At 39.2% G+C, this 20,363-nt stretch overlaps 1 protein-coding gene across 1 annotated transcript in view; it reads right to left on the bottom strand.

Moving 5' to 3' along the window:
- RP1 (RP1 axonemal microtubule associated) overlaps positions 1 to 20,363 on the bottom strand; it is a 315,423-nt gene that overhangs the window by 69,338 nt on the left and 225,722 nt on the right. Inside the window, exon 25 of the mRNA XM_017341307.3 lies at positions 8,836 to 8,999. Within this exon, the coding sequence (XP_017196796.3) occupies positions 8,836 to 8,999 (164 nt within the window). The remainder of the gene's footprint in view (positions 1 to 8,835; positions 9,000 to 20,363) is intronic.

The following is a 20,363-nucleotide window of genomic DNA, read 5'->3' as shown; positions in this document are numbered from 1 at the left end:
GTTTCTATTCCTTTTTTGAATGTCTCACATTTTGATCATGAATTGCTTTCCTAATTTCTTTTCATTTTCTGTGATTTATTGATGTTCATTGAATTTCTTTAAAAGGATTATTTTGAATTCTTAGTTTATTTAGATATCATCATTTCCATTTCTTTGGGTCTAATTATTGGAGCTTAACTTCTTTGTTTTGTTGGTGTCATGTTTCCTAATTCTTTTCGATCCTTAGTTCTCTTAGCTTTTATAGATTCAGATGAGAAGGAAAAGACCTTCACCATAAACCCCAACTTGTGTTTCTAGATTAGCCAGCAAGTAGCAACTGTAGGGTGGGCACTACAGTCAAGAAGACTTCTTGCCATGCTCTGAAGTTGGGTAAAGCCACTGTCTGGGTTTTGCAGTCAGTGGGTGTGTTGGCTGGGTTCTGCTGTCAGAAAAGACGACTTGCAATACCCACAATTTTCTCTGGTTGAGCATAGTCTCAGCATTGACTGGCCAGATAACGCTGCTGGTTGGACTCATTATTGAATTAAACTGCAGACTGGGCTCTGCACTCATCCATGTTTGAGTGGAACCCTAAGCTTTCCTGCCTAGCCAGGTACTGCTGTTGCTGGTCTCCATATTCAGGTAGAGTTGAAGGCTAGATTCTGTAGGTATCGTGGCCACATACTAAGCTCTGCAATCAGATGGGGCAGCAGACTGTCCCATAGTTAAGTGGGATCAATGGGTGGGTTCTGTTGCCTGTGTGAAGCGTCTATGTATTCTCCACAGCCAATCAGGCTTGCTATTGGACTCTCAGGTTGGAAGCATCTGCAAATTGTGCCTGAAAGTTGGGTAGGTTTGCAAGCTGTGCTCTACAATTAGGTGCAGCTACTAGCTGGACTTCCTGTCTCACTAGAGCCATAGGATATGCTCTGCAACCGGAAAGGACCATCAGCAAGCCTCCATAGTTACATGGGTCTGTAAGTGAGGATAGGACCATTGGCTGAACTCCATGGCCCAAATAACTCATTTATATCCTAACAGAACATTAGACTGGACTCATGGTTAGGCAGGGTCCTTGTCTGGACTTTGTGGTCAAGTAAGGAGATCTGCTATATTCTGCATTCCTTTAACTTGGCTCCTCACTCAGGCAGAGATGCAAACAGGGGAGAACTACAGATTGTTTCCTGACCAAACAATGCCAGTGGATCAGCTCCATGGTCGGCAGAGCCATGGACTGAGCTGTCTGGTTGAGCATGATAATTTCATCAGTGATCAAATGACACTTCCAAGATCCATTTATTAGTTATTGTGAACAGTGCTCTTCTCTGTTCCAGAATGACTCCATGTGATGTACCTCTGCCAATCCTTCCATGTGGTCCCGTGCTGGTCTGAGGGAGGGGCAACAGAGTAAGAGTGAAACTGTGCCTCACCCTCCTAATGTAGCTTTTTTTGGGAGGGGGATGGGTTATAGTCCAGGCAGTGTTTCAGCTTCACTCACAGGTTCTGGAATTGTAACAAAGGTATTCACATATGTGGATATATTCTATGAGGGGACTTCACATTCTGTCATCTTGCTAAAGTCACCTGCATGGAGTTTTGTTCTCTATAGTTTATTCTATATTAATAGGGTACATGATTCCATCAAATTTTCTTGATAAAAATTCATAAGTAAAAATGTGGTGGTCCCAATGTAAAAGATGCCATTAAAATATTTTAATTTTGTGAGTGAGGGAAAAGATCAAGTTATATTGTCCCTAGAATCTGCCATCCACAGGGAAGTCAATTGTGACAGCAAGACATTGCTTAGTGCTGCCATTTCTAAACTGCTGAATGAAGTTGATGTGAAATATTACCACACTCCAAGTTTCAGATTCACAGAAAGAAGAAGAAAGAAAAAGAAAAAAAAGAAAGGAGGATGGAGGGAGAAGAAGAGGAGAAAAAAGTCTATAAAAAGAAAGTCATACAGAGTTGTTCCAAAAATCAAAATGACATGGTATTAATTTGGTTAATGGCTAATAATTTGTAGGTACACATGGACATCTAAACTTTAAACATTGAAAAGGCTCAAGATAAATATTCTTGATATTACTTATGTACTCATCAACTTGCTCTCGCTCAGCCAACCTAGTCTTGGCTCCCTCTGTTCCATCCTCCTACTCCAGCCTCCAGACATTTCTACACAGACCCCCATGCCAGCAATAGCCACCTACTAACCATCTGCCAAAGCTGCATTCCTGCCTTCATTCATCTGAAAACTTATCTTAAATCCCACCCCATCAGGAAGCCTACCCCAATTTGTGGGTAGGATCATAAGAGTCAGCCACAAGAACATAACACTTTATATAAAGGATTTTATTTTTTAACTCTTTCAATCTGCACTGTAATATTTTGGGTACTATTGTACCCATTTTGCATTGGGGGAAATTCAAGCTTAGAAATGTTAAGCGGTTTAGCCATGTTTCCTTAGATAGTACAGGACAGAGTTGGAACAAATATAAATCATATAACTGCTGCTGATATAACTTGTTTTTTAAGGAAAAATGTACAAGGTATTTCAAAAAGTTTATGGAAGATATAATTAATAGATAAGTCCATTTGGTACAAAAATTTTTTGGAAATCTGTGTAGTTTTATCATAGTATCATAATATACATTTTCCATGTATTGTTTTATAGTATCTTTATATTATGCATTCTGTTGTAAGGAATAGAATGGCTGCTCAAATGATTAGGCAAGTGTGCTATGAGCTCATAATAAATATTAAACATATTCATCTAAAAAACTAATGGATTTTATAGAATGGGAAACTAGGAGAAGAAAACTATTTTCTCTGAGTGAAAGACACAAACATCAACATTTTTCAAGCAACAGAGAGCACTATTCAGTGTTTCAATTTACAAAAATGAAATGAAATAAAAACTCAGTTAAATCTTCAGGCAGGGTTTTTTTTGGTTTTTTTTTTTTTGTTTTTTTTTGTTTTTTTTTTTTTTGACAGGCAGAGTGGACAGTGAGAGAGAGAGACAGAGAGAAAGGTCTTCCTTTGCTGCTGGTTCACCCTCCAATGGCCGCCACGGCCGGCGCGCTGTGGCCAGCGCATCGCGCTGATCCGAAGCCAGTAGCCAGGTGCTTCTCCTGGTCTCCCATGGGGTGCAGGGCCCAAGCACTTGGGTCATCCTCCACTGCACTCCCTGGCCACAGCAGAGAGCTGGCCTGGAAGAGGGGTAACCGGGACAGAATTCGGCGCCCCGACCGGGACTAGAACCTGGTGTGCCGGTGCCACAAAGCGGAGGATTAGCCTAGTGAGCCGCGCACCAGTCAGGCAGGTTTTTAAGTAAATAATATGCATGTAACGTACATGGGATACCTTTACAAAGCCCTCAAGGTGAGAATGATTACATGGGAAATTCCACAATGGATGCCCATGATGAAGCATAAAATATTTAGCAAGTTTCAGCAGTCATTTTTATGCTTTCAATGTATATTTATTCTAGTTTTATGTCAGGCAATGGGTAAGATTCAAAAGTTAACTGAGTGATGTCCAGCTAATGTTTTCCAGATTCTCTTCCTTTTCTACTCTCCCCAAAAGTTCTGCCACATGGGCTTTTAATTCTTATTTTTGCCTTGATTTTTTTCTTCTGGAGATATCTTATTTCTTTCATCCTGGCTATCTGTGACATTCCAGGTATATGCATAGTGCTGATTATATATCATCTCAGGAAGGAAGGTATCAAAATTATTACAAAGCCATTGACACTATTTTGTAAGCCTTTTCGGAGTCTAGAATCTTCCTCTACTCTACGCTGTGCTGCAATCAAGTTCCCATTGAAGACTTAATGACTGGATCAGGGAAATATTGTAGTTATCCCATGTTGGTGCATACCACATGAACCAGTTATATAAAAGGTAATTTTTCACTGTTCTAACAGTAATGAGATGCTCAATGTGTCATTGACCACTGGGATGGTGGCCTCTCTATTTCAAGGATTCAGTCACATGGTATATTATAAATTCAAAGACAAATTTATATTGGTCCAGTTCTTAATCTTCCTCATCAAATTATGGAAATCACAACCACAAATGGAAAATTTCATGGAGGAATATTAACTTGAATTTAAAAGGAACAAAATATAATAAAGAAGGGGTAGTGCCAGACTCCTGATTTAGAAGATTGAGACCCTCTATAAATCCTTCCCTCCACAAAGGCAATTATTGTTTAAATCAAATTTCCTAGAACTCTGGAAATTAACCAGAGGCTTGCAACAGTCTAGGGAGTATTTATTCAACAAAAACTACAGTCCTTGATAAGAACACAAGGGCTTGTGCATTATAAATCCACATAATCTCTACCCATAGCTTTACAATATCCTTGGAAACCAGCAACCTTGCAATCACAGTAGCTCTGAAAACCAACAGCACACCTAGACACAAACAGTCTAACAATTAAACACCAAAAACGAGGAAAGAATCTTAAAAGCAACATAAGATAATTCATCACGTATGAGGGATTCTCAAAGAATTATCAGGTGATTTCTCTCAAAAAACATGAAGTCCAGAAAGCAATAGGACGGCACCCTCGAAGAAAATAAGTTTTCAGCTGTGAATTCTATATGCAAATTAAGACATACCCAGGTAAAGAAATGCAGAGATGTCACTTGCAGACCTGCCCTACAAAAAATACTAAAGGGAATTCTTTGTGCTGATTTGAAAGGACACTAGAAGGCAACTAAAATCAATACTATTAAGAAAGTTAAAAGACAAGCCAGAAAATGGGAGGAAATATTCACAAATATGTTAACAGACACATCCAGAATGCACAAAGAACTCTCTAACTCAGTAATAAAATGATAATGCAATTTAAAATGATCCAAGGATTTGAATAGTCATTTTTCCTGTGAAGATATGCAAATGACCAATAAGCACATGCAAAGATGGCTATTCTCATGAGTCCTTTGGGAAATGCCTATCAAAAGTACAGTGAGATACTGCTTCACACCCACTTGGATGGGTAGAATCAAAATACAGTTAATAAGGAATGTGGGTGAGGAGGTGGAAAAAGAGAAAACCTTGTACGCTTCTAGTAGGAATGTAAAATTGGCACAGCCACTGTACAAAACAGTTTGACAGTTTCTCAAAATGTTAAACATAGTGTCATCATGTGATCCAGCAATTCTACTCCTAGGTATATACTCAAGTAAAATAACATATGCCAACACAAAAATTCATACATTGAGCTACATAGAAGCTATTATTCTTTATAGTTGAAAAATGGAAAGAATGGGGCTGGTGTTATGGTGTAGCAGGTTCATGCTCCAATTGTTCCACCTCCAATCCAGCTCCCATGGCTTGGGTCAAGTAGTGGAAAATGGACCAAGTATTTGGGTCCCTATACCTATTTGGGAGATACAGATGAAGTTCCTGGCTTCAGTCTGGCTCAGTGCTGGTAGTTGGGGCCATCTGGGGAGTGAATTAGCAGATAGAAAATATCGCTCTGTCTCTTCTCTTTTTGTAGCTCTGACTTTTACATAAGTAAATAAATACTTTTTAAAAAATAAAATATAGAAAGAATCCAAACGTCTATCAACCAAGAAATGGATAAATAATAAGTGGTGCATCCTTAACATGGAATATTATCTAGCCGTGAAAAAGCAGAACGTACTGATACATGTCAAAACACAGATTGATCTTTTTTTTTTTTAACTTTTATTTAATGAATATAAATTTCCAAAGTACGGCTTATGGATTACAATGGCTTCCCCCCCTTAACGTCCCTCCCACCCGCAACCCTCCCCTTTCCCACTCACTCTCCCCTTCCATTCACATGAGGATTCATTTTCAATTCTCTTTATATACAGAAGATCAGTTTAGCATACATTAAGTAAAGATTTCAACAGTTTGCTCCCACACAGAAACATAAAGTGAAAGATAATAGATGATTTTTTAAATGATGATGAAATCAGATCAGACCTATTGTCATGTTTAATCCCAGTGAGAGTCAAGTTGGGAATTGATAATTTCTTCTTTTTTTTTTAATAGAAGATCAGTTTAGTATACATTAAGTAAAAATTTCAACAGTTTGCACCCCCATAGAAACACAAAGTGAAATATACTGTTTGAGTACTCGTTATAGCATTAAATCTCAATGCACAGCACATTAAGGACAGAGATCCTACATGAGGAGTAAGTGCACAGTGACTCCTGTTGTTGACTTTACCAATTGACACTCCTGTTTATGGCATCAGTAATCTCCCCATGCACCAGTCATGAGTTTCCAAGGCTATGGAATCCCCTTGAGTTCTCGACTCTTATCTTGTTTAGACAAGGTCATAGTCAAAGTGGAGGTTCTCTCCTCCCTTCAGAGAAAGGTACCTCCTTCTTTGAAGACCTGTTCTTTCCACTGGGATCTCACTCACAGAGATCTTTCATTTAGTTGTTGTTGGGTTTTTTTTTTTTTTTTTTTTTTTTTTTTTTTTTTTTTTTTTTTGCCAGAGTGTCTTGGCTTTCCATGCCTGAAATACTCTCATGGGCTTTTCAGCCAGATCGGAATGCCTTTAGGGCTGATTCTGAGGCCAGAGTGCTGTTTAGGACATCCGCCATTCTGAGTCTGCTGAGTATCTCGCTTCCCATGTTGGATCACTCTCCCCTTTATTTATTCTATCGGTTAGTATTAGCAGGTACTAGACTTAAAACACAGATTGATCTTTACAACTTAAGCTAAGTGAAAGCTGTCAGACAGGGAAGCCTCCACGTTGTATCATTCCATTTATATGGCATGTCCAGAATAGGCAGATTTACATAGACACAAAATGGATGAACGCCTCCCTGTGTCTAGGGGAAAAGAGTAGGGAAGTTACTGCTAATGAGTACAGGCTTACCTATTAGGGTGATGAGAAAATGTTCTAAAATTACAGTGTGATGATTGTTGTACAACACTGTGAATACAAAAACTGAACTGTACATTGAAATTAGTGAATGCTCCGGTAAGTGAACTGTGTCTCAACAAAACTCTTAACAAAAAGATGGAAGTGAAGCTTTTTGAGTTCCATAGCCTTGGCAACTCATGACTAGAGCCTCGGGAGATTTCTGACACCATAAACAAGAGTGTCAAATTTTTAAGTCAACAACAGGAGTCACTGTGTACTTATTTCTCATGTGGGATCTGTCCTTAATGTGTTGTCCAATGTGAAGTAATGCTAGAACTAGTACTGAAACAGTATTTTACACTTTGTGTTTCTGTGTGGGTGCAAACTGATGAAATCTTTACTTAATATATACTAAATCTATCTTCTGTATATAAAGATAATTGAAAATGAATCTTGATGTGAATGGAATAGGAGAGTGAGTGGGAGATGGGAGGGGTGTGAGTGGGAGGGAAATTATGGGGAGGGGGAAGCCACTGTAATCCATGAACTGTACTTTGGAAATTTATATTTATTAAATAAAAGTTAAAAAAATAAAAAAGATAGAAGTGAAGAAAATTCCCACACATCCACAGTCATATTCTGTAACATGTGAAAAGGAGCTGAGAAATGTCAATTAAAATACAGATGTGGCAGAAACAGATACCATGATTTAGAATGTAGTAATCATTTAATGACTGAAATTTACCATTTGCTTCCTATGTCCTGGAAAACACAGTGCTGTGTAAATCACATGACTATACAGAGCAATTTGTCATCAGGTGTAATCTCACTTCTCAAAATTGGTCATAAGAAAATAAGAGAGCTTTGTCTAAAAAAGTAGAAAAATGATGGGCATGTTGTGCAGTGGGATGCCTGCATCTCATATCAGAGTGCCTGCTTCAAATTCTGGCTCCTCCACTTCTGATCCAGCTTCCACCTTATGTGCATTCAGGGAGGCAGTATGTAATAGCTCAAGTTTTTGGGTTCCTGTCTGCCATGTGAAGACCCAGACTGAATTTTAGGTTCCTGTTCGAGCTCTAGCTGTTGCAGACATTTGGGGAGTTAACTAGCAGATGGAAGATTTCTCTCTCTCTCTCTCTGTCTCTCTCTCTTTGTTTCTGTCTCTGAGTCTCTGGCTTTCAAAATAAAGTGAAAATAGAAAAAAGGAGAGCACTAAAGGAAAAAGTAGATTTACTGCAGCATTATTGATAACATTAAAGACCTACAAGTCATCTAAAGATCCAATAATACCAAAATGTTTCATTTATCTATAGAATATTACTCAATGTTAATCAATAAAAATATTGCTAAGAAAACTACGTAGCTTCTTGTGTAAGTGATCGTATGTATTAGACGTGCAAGGGATGCTACAGGAGTGCTGATGTGCTGTAAAATTAACAGCATTTCAGATACTTCATAAAGGATTACATCATTTAATCTTATGGTAACACTTTGAAGCAAAGATTACCGAGGAAATTTAGGCACACAAAGATTCAGTAAGATGTCCAGGTCACCATGCTTGTAAATGGCCAAGTTAGCATTTAAATTTCATCATTTGACTTCTAAGATCACATGAAAGCCATGAGGCTGTTCCGCTTTGCCATCACAGCACAGCATTGTGTGTTAAAAGTCACGGTACAAACAAGGACTGGAACAAGTATTCAAAAACTAAAATACAATTTTCTGGTATGATTAGCAATAAATCATTTCTAATTTTTAAACTTTCTAAAATTCATATAACTTCTTACCTTTATACAAATAAAAAGTGGAGAAGAGACCATAATCTCTTCTTTGTGTTATTACAGTCTCCAAATTCCCTTACAATCAAAGGTTTCATGTATATCAAGAAAATTTGATGCCAGTGAAATGCCAAAACAGAAAATAATCATTGTTACATGTTAGGAAACGTACAAGTACATCTTATCTTAGCAAACCAGGTATAACCATATCAATTTTACCTTGAATATATCAGCAGTGTTGGGGTTAAATAGATGGTGTTTCCCAGATCCCAAAATAATAGGACCTGAGCATTTTGTTTCTCCATAGACATACACAGACACTGTTGCTGTGGTGCCAGCATTTTCAAAGTCTCCAGTGACGATAGTCACCTTCCAGTCTCCTTCTGCAAAAGGGAAAAGGACATCAATATATAATTATGGAGGAAAATCATATTGATATCAAGAGAATGAGCAATTCTCCTTAATGTACTAAATTATTAAACGAATGGTTTGTGAAGTCAAAAAGTAACAAAATAAGTGCTTGTCATGCACTACCTTTGTGGAAGCTGGCAAAGGAAAATGTTTTGAAAATATTATAGAATTTTGATTACAAAACAAATAAGGATTTTTGAGAAAAAAATAAATATTTTGAACAAAACGCCTCAGTTGGAGACATTGAACATTATGCATTTGACTGAAAGATTCAAGAATACATTGAAGCATCACTGCCAAACCTTCCCTTGGGAATGGAAGACAGAAATATTGATCATCTAGCCTGGAGGCATTATCCAAACAAGGAAATAGCCCTGTCTAACTGAGGTTAGTGACATAGTTGGTACTCATAGCAGATGAGTGATAATGATGAGGAAGACCTAATAGCAAAGCAAAAGGAGCCAAAAAGTTTCTCGTGAAAATTTCCGGTGTCTACTTGGAGTTTGCATGAACCAATAGGAAAGGGGGAACTGCAGTATAGGAGAAATAGGGCCCAGCAAATGGAACTGGGCTTGGGCCAGACAATGCATCTCTTAAGCAGAGATCATTGAGCTTCCTGCCACAGTGATGCCAGGAGCACAGGAAGGAGGGAGCAAGAGTAGTATGACAGAAAATATCTTTTCACAAATCTATGGGTCGTTCTGCCATTGATTTAGTAGGATAGACAAATTGAGACAGTATTCATGAGACAGTATTTGTGTTAGCATGTTGTACACTTCTTTGGGAAACTGTCCTCATCAGACAGGCGGCTGTGAACCCCTCCAGCACTGAGTCGCAGCACACAGCCAAGCTAAACTACAGGGTAGAAACAGTGTGGAGCATGCGACTCTCCTCATCACAGGCTTCCCCAGAGTGCAGGAGCAATCTGAAGGTGTCTTCAGGATTTTCAAAGGTTCCATATGCACATACTATTTGTGAATATTTTTAACATTTCCAAAATGTGCTTAAAACCTACCACCGCCATGCTGGACACCTGACTTCTCAGTAACTACTCCGCTAAGATGTTCTCTTTTTCACAACATAGAAATGCGATTCCCTTCTCCCTACCCCAATAGATGTATAAACATCACTAGAACATCTCTAATCAATTTGACAAAATTTGCATCAAGTAAATTTTGCATAATGTATATTTGATATAAAGATGGAAATGAAGTGTTGGGACCCGAGAGTGAAGGAGCAGCAGAAGGGATGTGCCTCAGCCACCTTGTTTTGAGGAACTTCAGCTCCTGTGGGAAAACAGGAAGGATGCAAATGTCAAACCATACTCCCACTGAAAATCCTATCACGATATTAATTCCTACAGAAAACCTGTGCTTTGTTGAGGCTAAATGATTTCCCCAACACACACCTTTTCAGATTTTCTTTCCTATACCATCTTTTTTATTTTTTTCCTTTCCATGCCATCTAGGCCTGCCTTGGATTTTCCTCTCAGGCAATCATGGGTAGAGAGATAGGAAGGAGTTTGTGGATAGACTTGGCTATCTTATTTTTTAAAACAGAGACAAATAGCCGGAGCCACTGACTCACATATGTCTCTCTGTTACTCCCTTTTGGAGTTAACATGTCTCCATGACATTTATGTTACCAGTAGAAAACCAATGAAGGGGCCAGCGCTGTGGTGCAGTGGGTAAAGGCACAGCCTCCAGTGCTGGCATCCAATATGGGCGCCAGTTTGTGTCACAGCTGCTCCAATTCTGATCCAGCTCTCTGCTACGGCCTAAGAAAGCAGTAGAAGATGGCCCAAGTCTCCACACCCATGTGGGAGACCTGGAAGAAGCTCCTGGCTTCTGGTTTCAGATCTGCACAGCTCTGGCCGTTGTGCCCAACTGGGGAGTGAACCAGCAGATGGAAGACCTTTCCTTCTCTCTCTGCCTCTCCTTCTCTCTCTGTGTAGTTGTGACCTTCAAATAAATAAATAAATAAATCCTTAAAAAAAAGAAAACCAATGAAATGTACTCTGCATATATTTGTGCTGATTTTCAAGTTTCCCTAAGCATACTTTATCTTCTGCCACCAGGAAAAAATAACTCTTTCCCCTATGCTTTCTACAAAATATTTAAAAAATCTGATCACTTAACTTGTCTCTGAAGTTCTCACTATCTAAAATACTAAATAGTAAAGAACATCTGTAGAAAACAGCATTGAAATTAAATTATGTATTATGTATTGAAATTAAAATTCCCTCTGTCCTGTAAAACAGTTGGTTTGTATCAATGCTAAAAATCTATCTACAAGTTTTGCATTGCTTTAACTGTCTCAGAATTAAAATTATTTCCCTGTAATTTTCTGTTGAAAAGTTTTCTTCATCAAAAAAGTCAGAAAGCTATGAATTCAGACCTTTTGTCTATACATAGTTCTTTTTTTCTTTCCTATAAGTGCTGTCTGCTCAACTTCAAGAACTCGTTTCTAAAAATGCTGTCATCTGTTAATCTCTAGAAATTACTTCTGTTAGAGCCCTCCAAGGAAGAAAGAAAATACTATGTAATCAAAGTCTAAACACTTATCTTACATTTACCAGTATTTCTAAAAGTTTAAGAAAACATTTGTTGCTTGTGCAATAACCATTACTGACAATCTACCTTAGTCTGCCCCATTTCGTTCTCTTCATTCACTCTCAAACTGAAATTGGGGGAGATACCACAGCAGTGGCATCCATCTAACAACAACCTACTGTAGAAAAAAAAAGGAAATTTTTCTTAGATTCTGCATTCTCAGGAGGCCCATATTTCTTTTGTGTTAAAAATACTCCAAAAAGTGGTCCATAAATACTCTATGATCTTCAAAAACTCCATAATAAACTTGGATTTCTTCTCAATAATAAACTAAAGTTTAATAGGAGCTTCTACTTTCACAATGAAGAGTGTTTCTCTGCTGCTTTGCTAGTTCCATTCTTATTGAACTCAGTGTAACAACTATAGATACTATTGAACTAGAAACTCCTAAGCTTCAGTCTATGATGTTCTCCACAAGGAAGTGATTAACAGATAAAGTTACTGATTAATAGACATTAAGTATTTACATTACATAATGGATGATTAAATATTAAAGCTGCTTCGCAGAGACCAGGGTTGGCAAACTATGACCTATGGGCCATATCTAGCTGATCACCTGTTTTTGTAAGGTTTCATATGCTGGCCACTGGTGTTCTGGTGCTACACAAGCAGAGTCAAGCTATTGCAACAAAAACCACCTGTTCTGTAAAGCCTAAAATGCCTATTATTTAGCCCTTTATCATCAAAATTTGCTGAATCTTTCCCCTTAGCTATAACTCAAAAATGGCCTCTCAATGAGTGGTTCAGACTGAACATGCAAGATTTAAGCAATACATGCAGAGCTATTAAACATTGATTTCCCAGACATTTCCCCGTCAAGCCATAAAAATACTTGGTTTATTTATAATAGGTAACTGAGACAGATCAGGTATATGCTGCACTGGGAGCCTGCATTATTCAAAAAAGGCTGCACTGATATCTCCTGACTTATTGGCTATTTTGCAACGTGACCATTGTACTGGTTCGTTAAGAATCCAGGCTGCCATTGGCCAATACATGCAACAGAAGCAACATTCTGCAAATTTAGAGTCTAAGTGTACCTGAGGCTATTCGAAATTCTCTCTTGAGGCATTGTCTCTTGAATCCCAGGAGCCAAGCTTTGAAATCTCAAGACGTACATACCTCCCGTAGGCTGGTAACTTGCACTGAGCTCCCAGCATTTTCAACTGGCAGCATGAAGAAACCATTCTAAGAGCCCAGCCCAGCCATAACCTCGAGTGTCTGAAACTGCAGCATTATTCAGCTAAAATCACATGAAAGGCTCTAAACAAAATCACCTCTCTGAGCCACATCAACCCTACAAGGTAGATGATAACAACATATTTTTGTTTTAAGCCACTAGGTTTTGGGCAGTTGCACATAGACCAACAGATAGGTGGAATAGCTGCTGAAAGCATTTCCTACATAAGGGTTCTCCAATTTCTTGTACTTATAAATACCATGTGTATTTTTAAACCAAGTTTGAATATTAGCAGGGGTGCAAGCTGGAGTTGGCTGAGGCAGCTATTTCATAGGCTCCAAGTAAAGGAAAAAAAAAAAAAGAGTTTGGTCTGCCATTATCTGCTTCCTTCCCAATGTCTTCTTATCAATTGGGGGTTCATTCTCACAAAGGCACCCGTGAGTTATTTTGGGCAAGACCATGTGGCTAGTGAAGTTCAATAGCCTTTCCTGAGATCTTAACATTTTTATCTTTCTCTTCTTCTCTGCATTCTTTTACAGGGATTACATGCATTTGACTTTGCAGCTCAGAAAATTAACCCTATTGTTGAATATAGAAACATCTGTGTCTACACACATTTTCAGTTACTTGGCAACTACCCACTGAATACTCAAAGCAATGCAGAGAGGATGAATGTAAATTAAGCTCTTACCATGCGATTGCTAGTTCTGCACACTGAGGGGAAAACTCCTTGCAGCTGCCTTCTCTCAGTCACACCAATGCAAAATAAAACCATGGGATGCCGTGCTTTGCCTGGTGGTGTGGCAGACAGCAACATGGTTCTGTGATGTTTACCTTAACGGAGCAGGACCCAGGAATATGCAGCAGAACAGAAAACACAGTGGACCTCTGAAGACTGCAACTTCTCCCTCCTCAGATTACCGTTAAGGATAGATTGAGATAGCCCGAAAAGACAAAGGCCACTGTGAATGAAATGTTTGCTTGGCTCTTACTTGGTAGAGAAGCTGTGCATTGCGATGAAGCAGAAGGGAAAGACGGAGAAAGATTACAGGTGACTTAGTGGGCCAAAGTTCCAAAGCTGACCAGATTCATGCATTCCCCTGCTCCTCCCCAAAGCACTGTGCAGGCTTCTCAGCCTCTAAGTGATGAATCAATCACTATCTCTTCACCCATGAGAGAGGTCAGGATAAATAAAACTTCAACTTTGCCTCCACAGCAATGTTGGAGCATTACTTATAGATTGGCATGGCTTTCGTGTTTAAATGAGCTCTTTCTATAAAACTGGTGCCCACTATTCACGCACCACAAAGTGGCCTCTGGCGCTCTCTGACGCCTCCTCACACAGGTCCTTCCACTGTCCATCAGCTGTCCTCAAGGGTCCCTCCTGTCCCCAGGACTTGGCCTGAAACCCCTCTCTTCTCCTCCTTCCAGTTGCTGAATGCCTTACATCTCTCAGCTTAGAGGTCACCTCCATCAAGAAGCATGTTCAGACAGGCCTCCCTGACTCTAGGACAAACCACTCACTTTCACACCTTAGGTGGATCCTCACACACCTCACACATGCAAGCTTCAGACTTGCAAGTGAGTGTCCTGACATTATCAGGATCCTCTGCACTGCTTTTTACCCATCCAAATTGTAAGCTCCTTGTAGGGTAAGCTTTGATATTAAGTACTTCTGTGTCCCCAGTGTTGAGTGCAATAATTGTGGTAACCTCTCAAAAAGTGAATGACTGAGTCATTTATATAACATCTTGAAATCCATTACATATTTTGAAAAGCCAAGGTGGCAAGAATATTCAAGGTGTTATTATTATTATTATTAATAATAATATTATTATTATTTCAGTGCAACGTAAAGTTATGTTTCAGCACAATATATAACTTTCTCCATAAACAAAGAGCAAGTCTTTCTGATGATGTGTCATTAGTGTCATTTTCATACAGAGGACAAGGACATTGTTATTTGCTTCATAATAGGTCTTATTATTAGCACAAAGATAATGGAAACAATATTGACCTTGAATCACCCACATTTTCAAGGGCATGCAAATACATTTCAATGAGATTTGGTAAAGAGACTGTAAATAAGACAGGTGATTATTTATTCTATTTTGTGGTAATTTCACTTCTAAATAATCCTATGTATATAAACTCACAAGTCCTTCAAAATGCAACCTCCTAAGAGGATCATGAGGTATTTTTTTGAGTTTTTAAGTGCTTTACAAATATTTTTATTCTTTCAAGAGACAAATATTATTAATCCTATTATACATGCAAAGCAATAGAGAAATTTTGTGCTGACTACCACAGGAGCCAGGATAAATTTGATACAGAATTAGAAACAGTTATGCTTCCTGAATAAAAGAGTTTCAAACAATGCTCAAATTTCTCCACTGTAAGTTCAGGAAACAACCATGACACACTATGAGAAACAAATCTGTTATACATTTTATCTTTTTTTTTTTTTTTTTTTTTTTTTGGACAGGCAGAGTTAGACAGTGAGAGAGAGAGAGACAGAGAGAAGGTCTTCCTTTTTCCTTTGGTTCACCCCCAAAGTGGCCGCTACGGCCAACATGTTGCAGCCGGCGTGCTACACCCATCCAAAGCCAGGAGCCAGGTGCTTCTTCCTGGTCTCCCATGCAGGTGCAGGGCCCAAGGACCTGGGCCACCCTCTACTGCACTCTCGGGACACAGCAGAGAACTGGACTGGAAGAGGAGCAACCCAGACAGGACCAGCACCCCAACCGGGACTAAAACCCGGGGTGCCAGCACAGCAGGCGGAGGATTAGCCTAGTTAGCCGTGTCGCCGGCCAATATACATTTTATCTTAATACTGGTTTTAGAGTGACTCTCTCATCATTCTGTGATTCTGTTAACTATTCGTCATGGTATAATATGAAAAGAGATACTCCACATACAGGACTGAATGGAGATGACTAAGAAGGACAGAGAGAGCATTTGGGGTGGACCACATGCCTGCTCCAACCCAAAGGCCAGTTCAGTGAGATGTATGCTGGAATGGTGATCAGAACACTCAAGATAGGAATAAAACCTACTACAAGGGAAAAAAGGAGTTAAGAAATTAACATTTATTGATGATGCGAGATATGGTGAGTATTGTTCAAGGTGCTTTACAGATACTATTTTGTGTAATCCTCACAGCAACCCTGAGATAGATCTTATTATTGCCTATGTTTTGTGTTTTATAGGAAAGAAACCAAGGCACAAAGAAATACAGTGATCTCCCATGTAAGCAATGCATGTGCACTGTGAAGCCGGACACTCAGTAGCCTCCCTAAGCATGAAAGCTTGCTCCATATCACTATTGAATGGGAAGCACCGTTTTGTCCTGGTTGCTCCTTTAACCCTTCCTGGAATACGCATGCCTAAGGGGCTATGCACCAAATGTCAGTTATGTCAACTTCTGGCCTCTGCTGAGAGTTTCTCTGGCTCACCTTCTCTCCTTTTGATTCCAAACTTGTCCACACTGACTCCTCTTTTCCCACAGAGCCCCATCAGAATCTGCTAAGCCAGTTTCAGGTCCTGTACATCAATACCGACAGAGCAGTTGTGGAGCTGGTTCCTTTGGTATCTCAGCTTCACATATTATGGACACTTATTAGAGACCCTGACTCCTCAGTTGCTCAGGATCTTAGGTGATCAGAGTGTCTTCCTGTGGGGAAATCAGATTGCTACAGCAGGAAGACGCTCCATACAGCACAGGGCCTGGCAAGCACCCTATCATTATCCACACCACCAGACAAAATTGTGCCCTACATGATCAGAGCAGGGGGCGGCCCAAAGCCAACTACATTTGATTCAGAATGCATGATGATACTACAGGATATTTTATGTGCCTAATTATGGTTAACTGAGACTAATCATTAAATTTAATTTTCTTTCCCTGAGCAGATACTATTTGAGCAGTGAGGCCAGCTGAGCATGAGACAGAAAATATTTTAATAATCTTTAGTACAGATAATCCACCAAATTGCTAATAATCATATTACAAAGAATTGACATTGCCAGTAAATAAACTAGTAAGTGCTCCAAGGTTTTTAAAGACCCTCAAGTCAGAAATCCTTGGAAGCATTTGGGTAGAAAGCGGAGTCATTTAAATGCCACAGTTTTGTATAGTGGTTAAGAGCTGAATTCCAGTAGCAGTTCTTTCACTTACAAACTGCTTACCCTAGGACAAGGTTCTAACACTTCTGAACCAATTTCCTAGGATGATAATTTTACATATTTCTCACTGTAATACAACTAGAATCTAGAAAATTGACAAAAAAATCTAACTTTTAGTTATATTATTCAATAAGATTGAAATGAGTAAGATCGAATGTACCAATTTTGGTACTTAATTCAAATAAGAAAGTAAGAAAAATCCCCCACTGCCAAATAATATTAAGAAGAAGACCATGGGGCTGGCATTGTGGTGCAACAAGTAAAGCTGCCACTTCATGTGCCGGCATCTGCTATGAGTGCTTGTTCAAGTTCCAGCTGCTCCATTTCCAATCCAGCTCTCTGCTAATTATATTATATTATATTGTATTATATTATATTATAGTCATCTGGGAAAGCAGCACAGGATGGTCCAAGTGCTTGGAAAACCTGCAAGAAGTTCCTGGCTCCTGGCTTTGGACTGGCCTAGCCCTCGCCATTGCGGCCATTTGGGAAGTGAACCAGTAGATGAAAGATCTCTCTCCATGTGTGTATCTTTCTCTTTATGTAACTCTGCCTTTCAAATAACTTTAAAAAAAAAGAAGAAGAAGAAGAAAATGGGCCATAAGTGAAACTGTGTGTTATGCATTTAGCCAAGAAGGTCAGGGTTGAGTTGTGATAAATGCCAGTGCTCCAGGCCAAGAGAACAGCAGGCTACAGCTCTCTCAGGGGTGGGAACTGAACCTAAGACTTTTGAAGTAAGCAAAAGGGGCTGCACATTCAGCAAATGGTGGAGCTCCAAATAAAGGGCAAAGTAAAGGGAAATCAGCAAGAACCCTGTGTGTCTCCAGGAAGGTTCTATGTGAAACAAAAGTTAATATGGAAAGTAACAGTGATCTCCACTAACAAAATCTCTTTTCTCTTGGGTCTGGAACAATGCTGACAGCTCAAGATTTTTAAATAAGGTAGAATAGCACAATGCAAAGACAAGAATGTTACATAGTCATACGCACAAATTATAAATTAGTGGGGGCAGTTGGAAGCTGCTTCTTTAAGGCAAGAACAGTACAGACTTTCAAGTTGAGTCACTTGCATTTGCCACCAGTGTGACATTAGGCAAGCTATAAAACAAACAAACAAACCTGTGCCTTTTAGTTCCCTCAGTTATAAAGTAGAATAATGATACTACCTATCTCATAATTATTGTGAGTTAAATAAGTTAATTTATCTAAATCTCTCTTTTTTTTTTTTATTTGACAGAGTTGGACAGTGAGAGAGAGAGAGACAGAAAGGTCTTCCTTCCTTCCGTAGGTTCACCCCCCCAAATGGCTGCCATGCCAGGCACCGCGCTGAACCGAAGCCAGGAGCCAGGTGCCTCTTCCTGGTCTCCCACGTGGGTGCCGGGGGCCCAAGCACTTGGGCCATCCCCCACTCCCTTCCATGGCCATAGCAGAGAGCTGGACTGGAAGAGGAGCAACCGGGACTAGAACCTGGTGCCCATATGGGTGCTGCAGGCGAAGGATTAACCAAGTGATCCATGGCGCCGGCCCCCTAAATCTCTTTTACAACACAGTAACTAACGCATTATGTTTGTTATTTATGTTACTGTCACTGCTTCTATTCCACATTGCACTAGAGTCCAAGACAGCACGTTTAGCTAAGATAAGGTATTATTATTCACATATGATATAGCTGCCCTCACAGATCATTTAAGAAGTATTTTGAGAAAATTTATTAGAATTAGCATTTTTTTTTGATAGGCAGAGTTAGGCAATGAGAGAGAGACAAACAGAAAGGTCTTCCTTTCCTTTGATTCACCCCCCAAATGGCCGCCACAGCCGGTGTGCTGCGCTGATCCGAAGCCAGGAGCCAGGCACCTCCCCCGGTCTCCCATGCGGGTGCAGGGTCCAAGCACTTGGGTCATCCTCCACTGCACTCCTGGGCCACAGCAGAGAGCTGGACTGGAAGAGGAGCAACTGGGACAGAATCCGGTGCCCCGACCAGCCCTAGAACCTGGGGTGCTGGTGCCTCAAGTGGAGGATTAGCCAAGTGAGCCGTGGTGCTGGCCTAGAATTAGCATTTAAATTTATTATTATGCAATTCATATAAATGTATTGGAATTAATGATAAGGTTTAACATAGTAGCTAGATATAGCAAAAAGCATTGCTAAAATTGCAGTCCAGCAATGTATATTATCTCACAATTGTAAGAAAATGTTTGGTGCTCCATTTTCAACACAAATTGCAAAATTACTGTCAGCCAAATTGCAGATGTAGTGAAACTTACTTGGCAAACAGGATGTTATGGAGTGGAGTAGCAAACTAACAGGAGGAAATTCTAGATAAGGAAGGTGACTATGTAATTTAGATGATTTCCTGTAAGATTATACACCCCATAGCACTCAGCCAATGAGGAACCAGGGGAGGGTCCTGAGTGCTAGGATATATATTGCTTTCTGTATGTCTTAAATAATTGTGGGAATTAATTAAACATAACTAGGAATTAGTAATGGGACAAACCTGTATTTAGTGTTAATCATCTCAAAATTATATTAAAATCATCTCAATTGATTCCTCTTTTCCTTCCCATTTTTAAAAAGAAGTAGCATTTTGCTGTACTGCAGCTATGTAGAAAGGCATAAATTGCATAAACGTGCTTCATGTATTCATACTTTCAAAATCTAAGATTTGTGTTTGTTTTTCAGCATTGTTAACCACACTGTAACACTGCCTTAACAGATTAGGCAACTTCAGCTCTCACGGTGCTTTCCAAACCATAAACTAGCTCATTCACATAACTATAAGACTTTTAATGTATTTTCACAATCATATCCCAAGAAATAATAAATATTACATTCCATAGAATTTAAAAATGAACCAAAAGAGGATCATTTACAGGCAAATAATGATAGTGTCTTATGAACTAAGGCCTATGATTAATCCACTTTTGTGCTATTAAAAAAAAATCCAGGCATTTTAATTAGACCATATAAAATAAACTAAAAATAAATACTTAATTACAAGAAAGCATTTTGTAAGTTTATTTTAATCAAAATAACACTTAAAGAAGAATATCTAACAAAATCCTAGTTCAACACCTTCCCTGAACAATGTGATCTCATTATGTTCAATACCACTTATGCTGAATGCATACCTTTTGTTGTTGAAAAAGGACTTTAGACATTTTCTATCAGTTAGTATTAGTAGACACTAGTCTTGTTTATGTGATCCCTTCGACTCTTAGACCTATCAGTATGATCAATTGTGAACTGAAATTGATCACTTGGACTAGTGAGATGGCATTGGTACATGCAACCTTGATGGGATTGTATTGGAATCCCCTGGCACATTTCTAACTTCACCATTTGGGGCAAGTCAGCTTG

The sequence above is a fragment of the Oryctolagus cuniculus genome, chromosome 6, assembly GCF_964237555.1.
Source record: "Oryctolagus cuniculus chromosome 6, mOryCun1.1, whole genome shotgun sequence".
NCBI lineage: Eukaryota > Metazoa > Chordata > Mammalia > Lagomorpha > Leporidae > Oryctolagus > Oryctolagus cuniculus.
The sequence above is the reverse complement of the archived record's forward strand: the minus strand, read 5'-3'. Positions and strand labels throughout refer to the sequence as shown.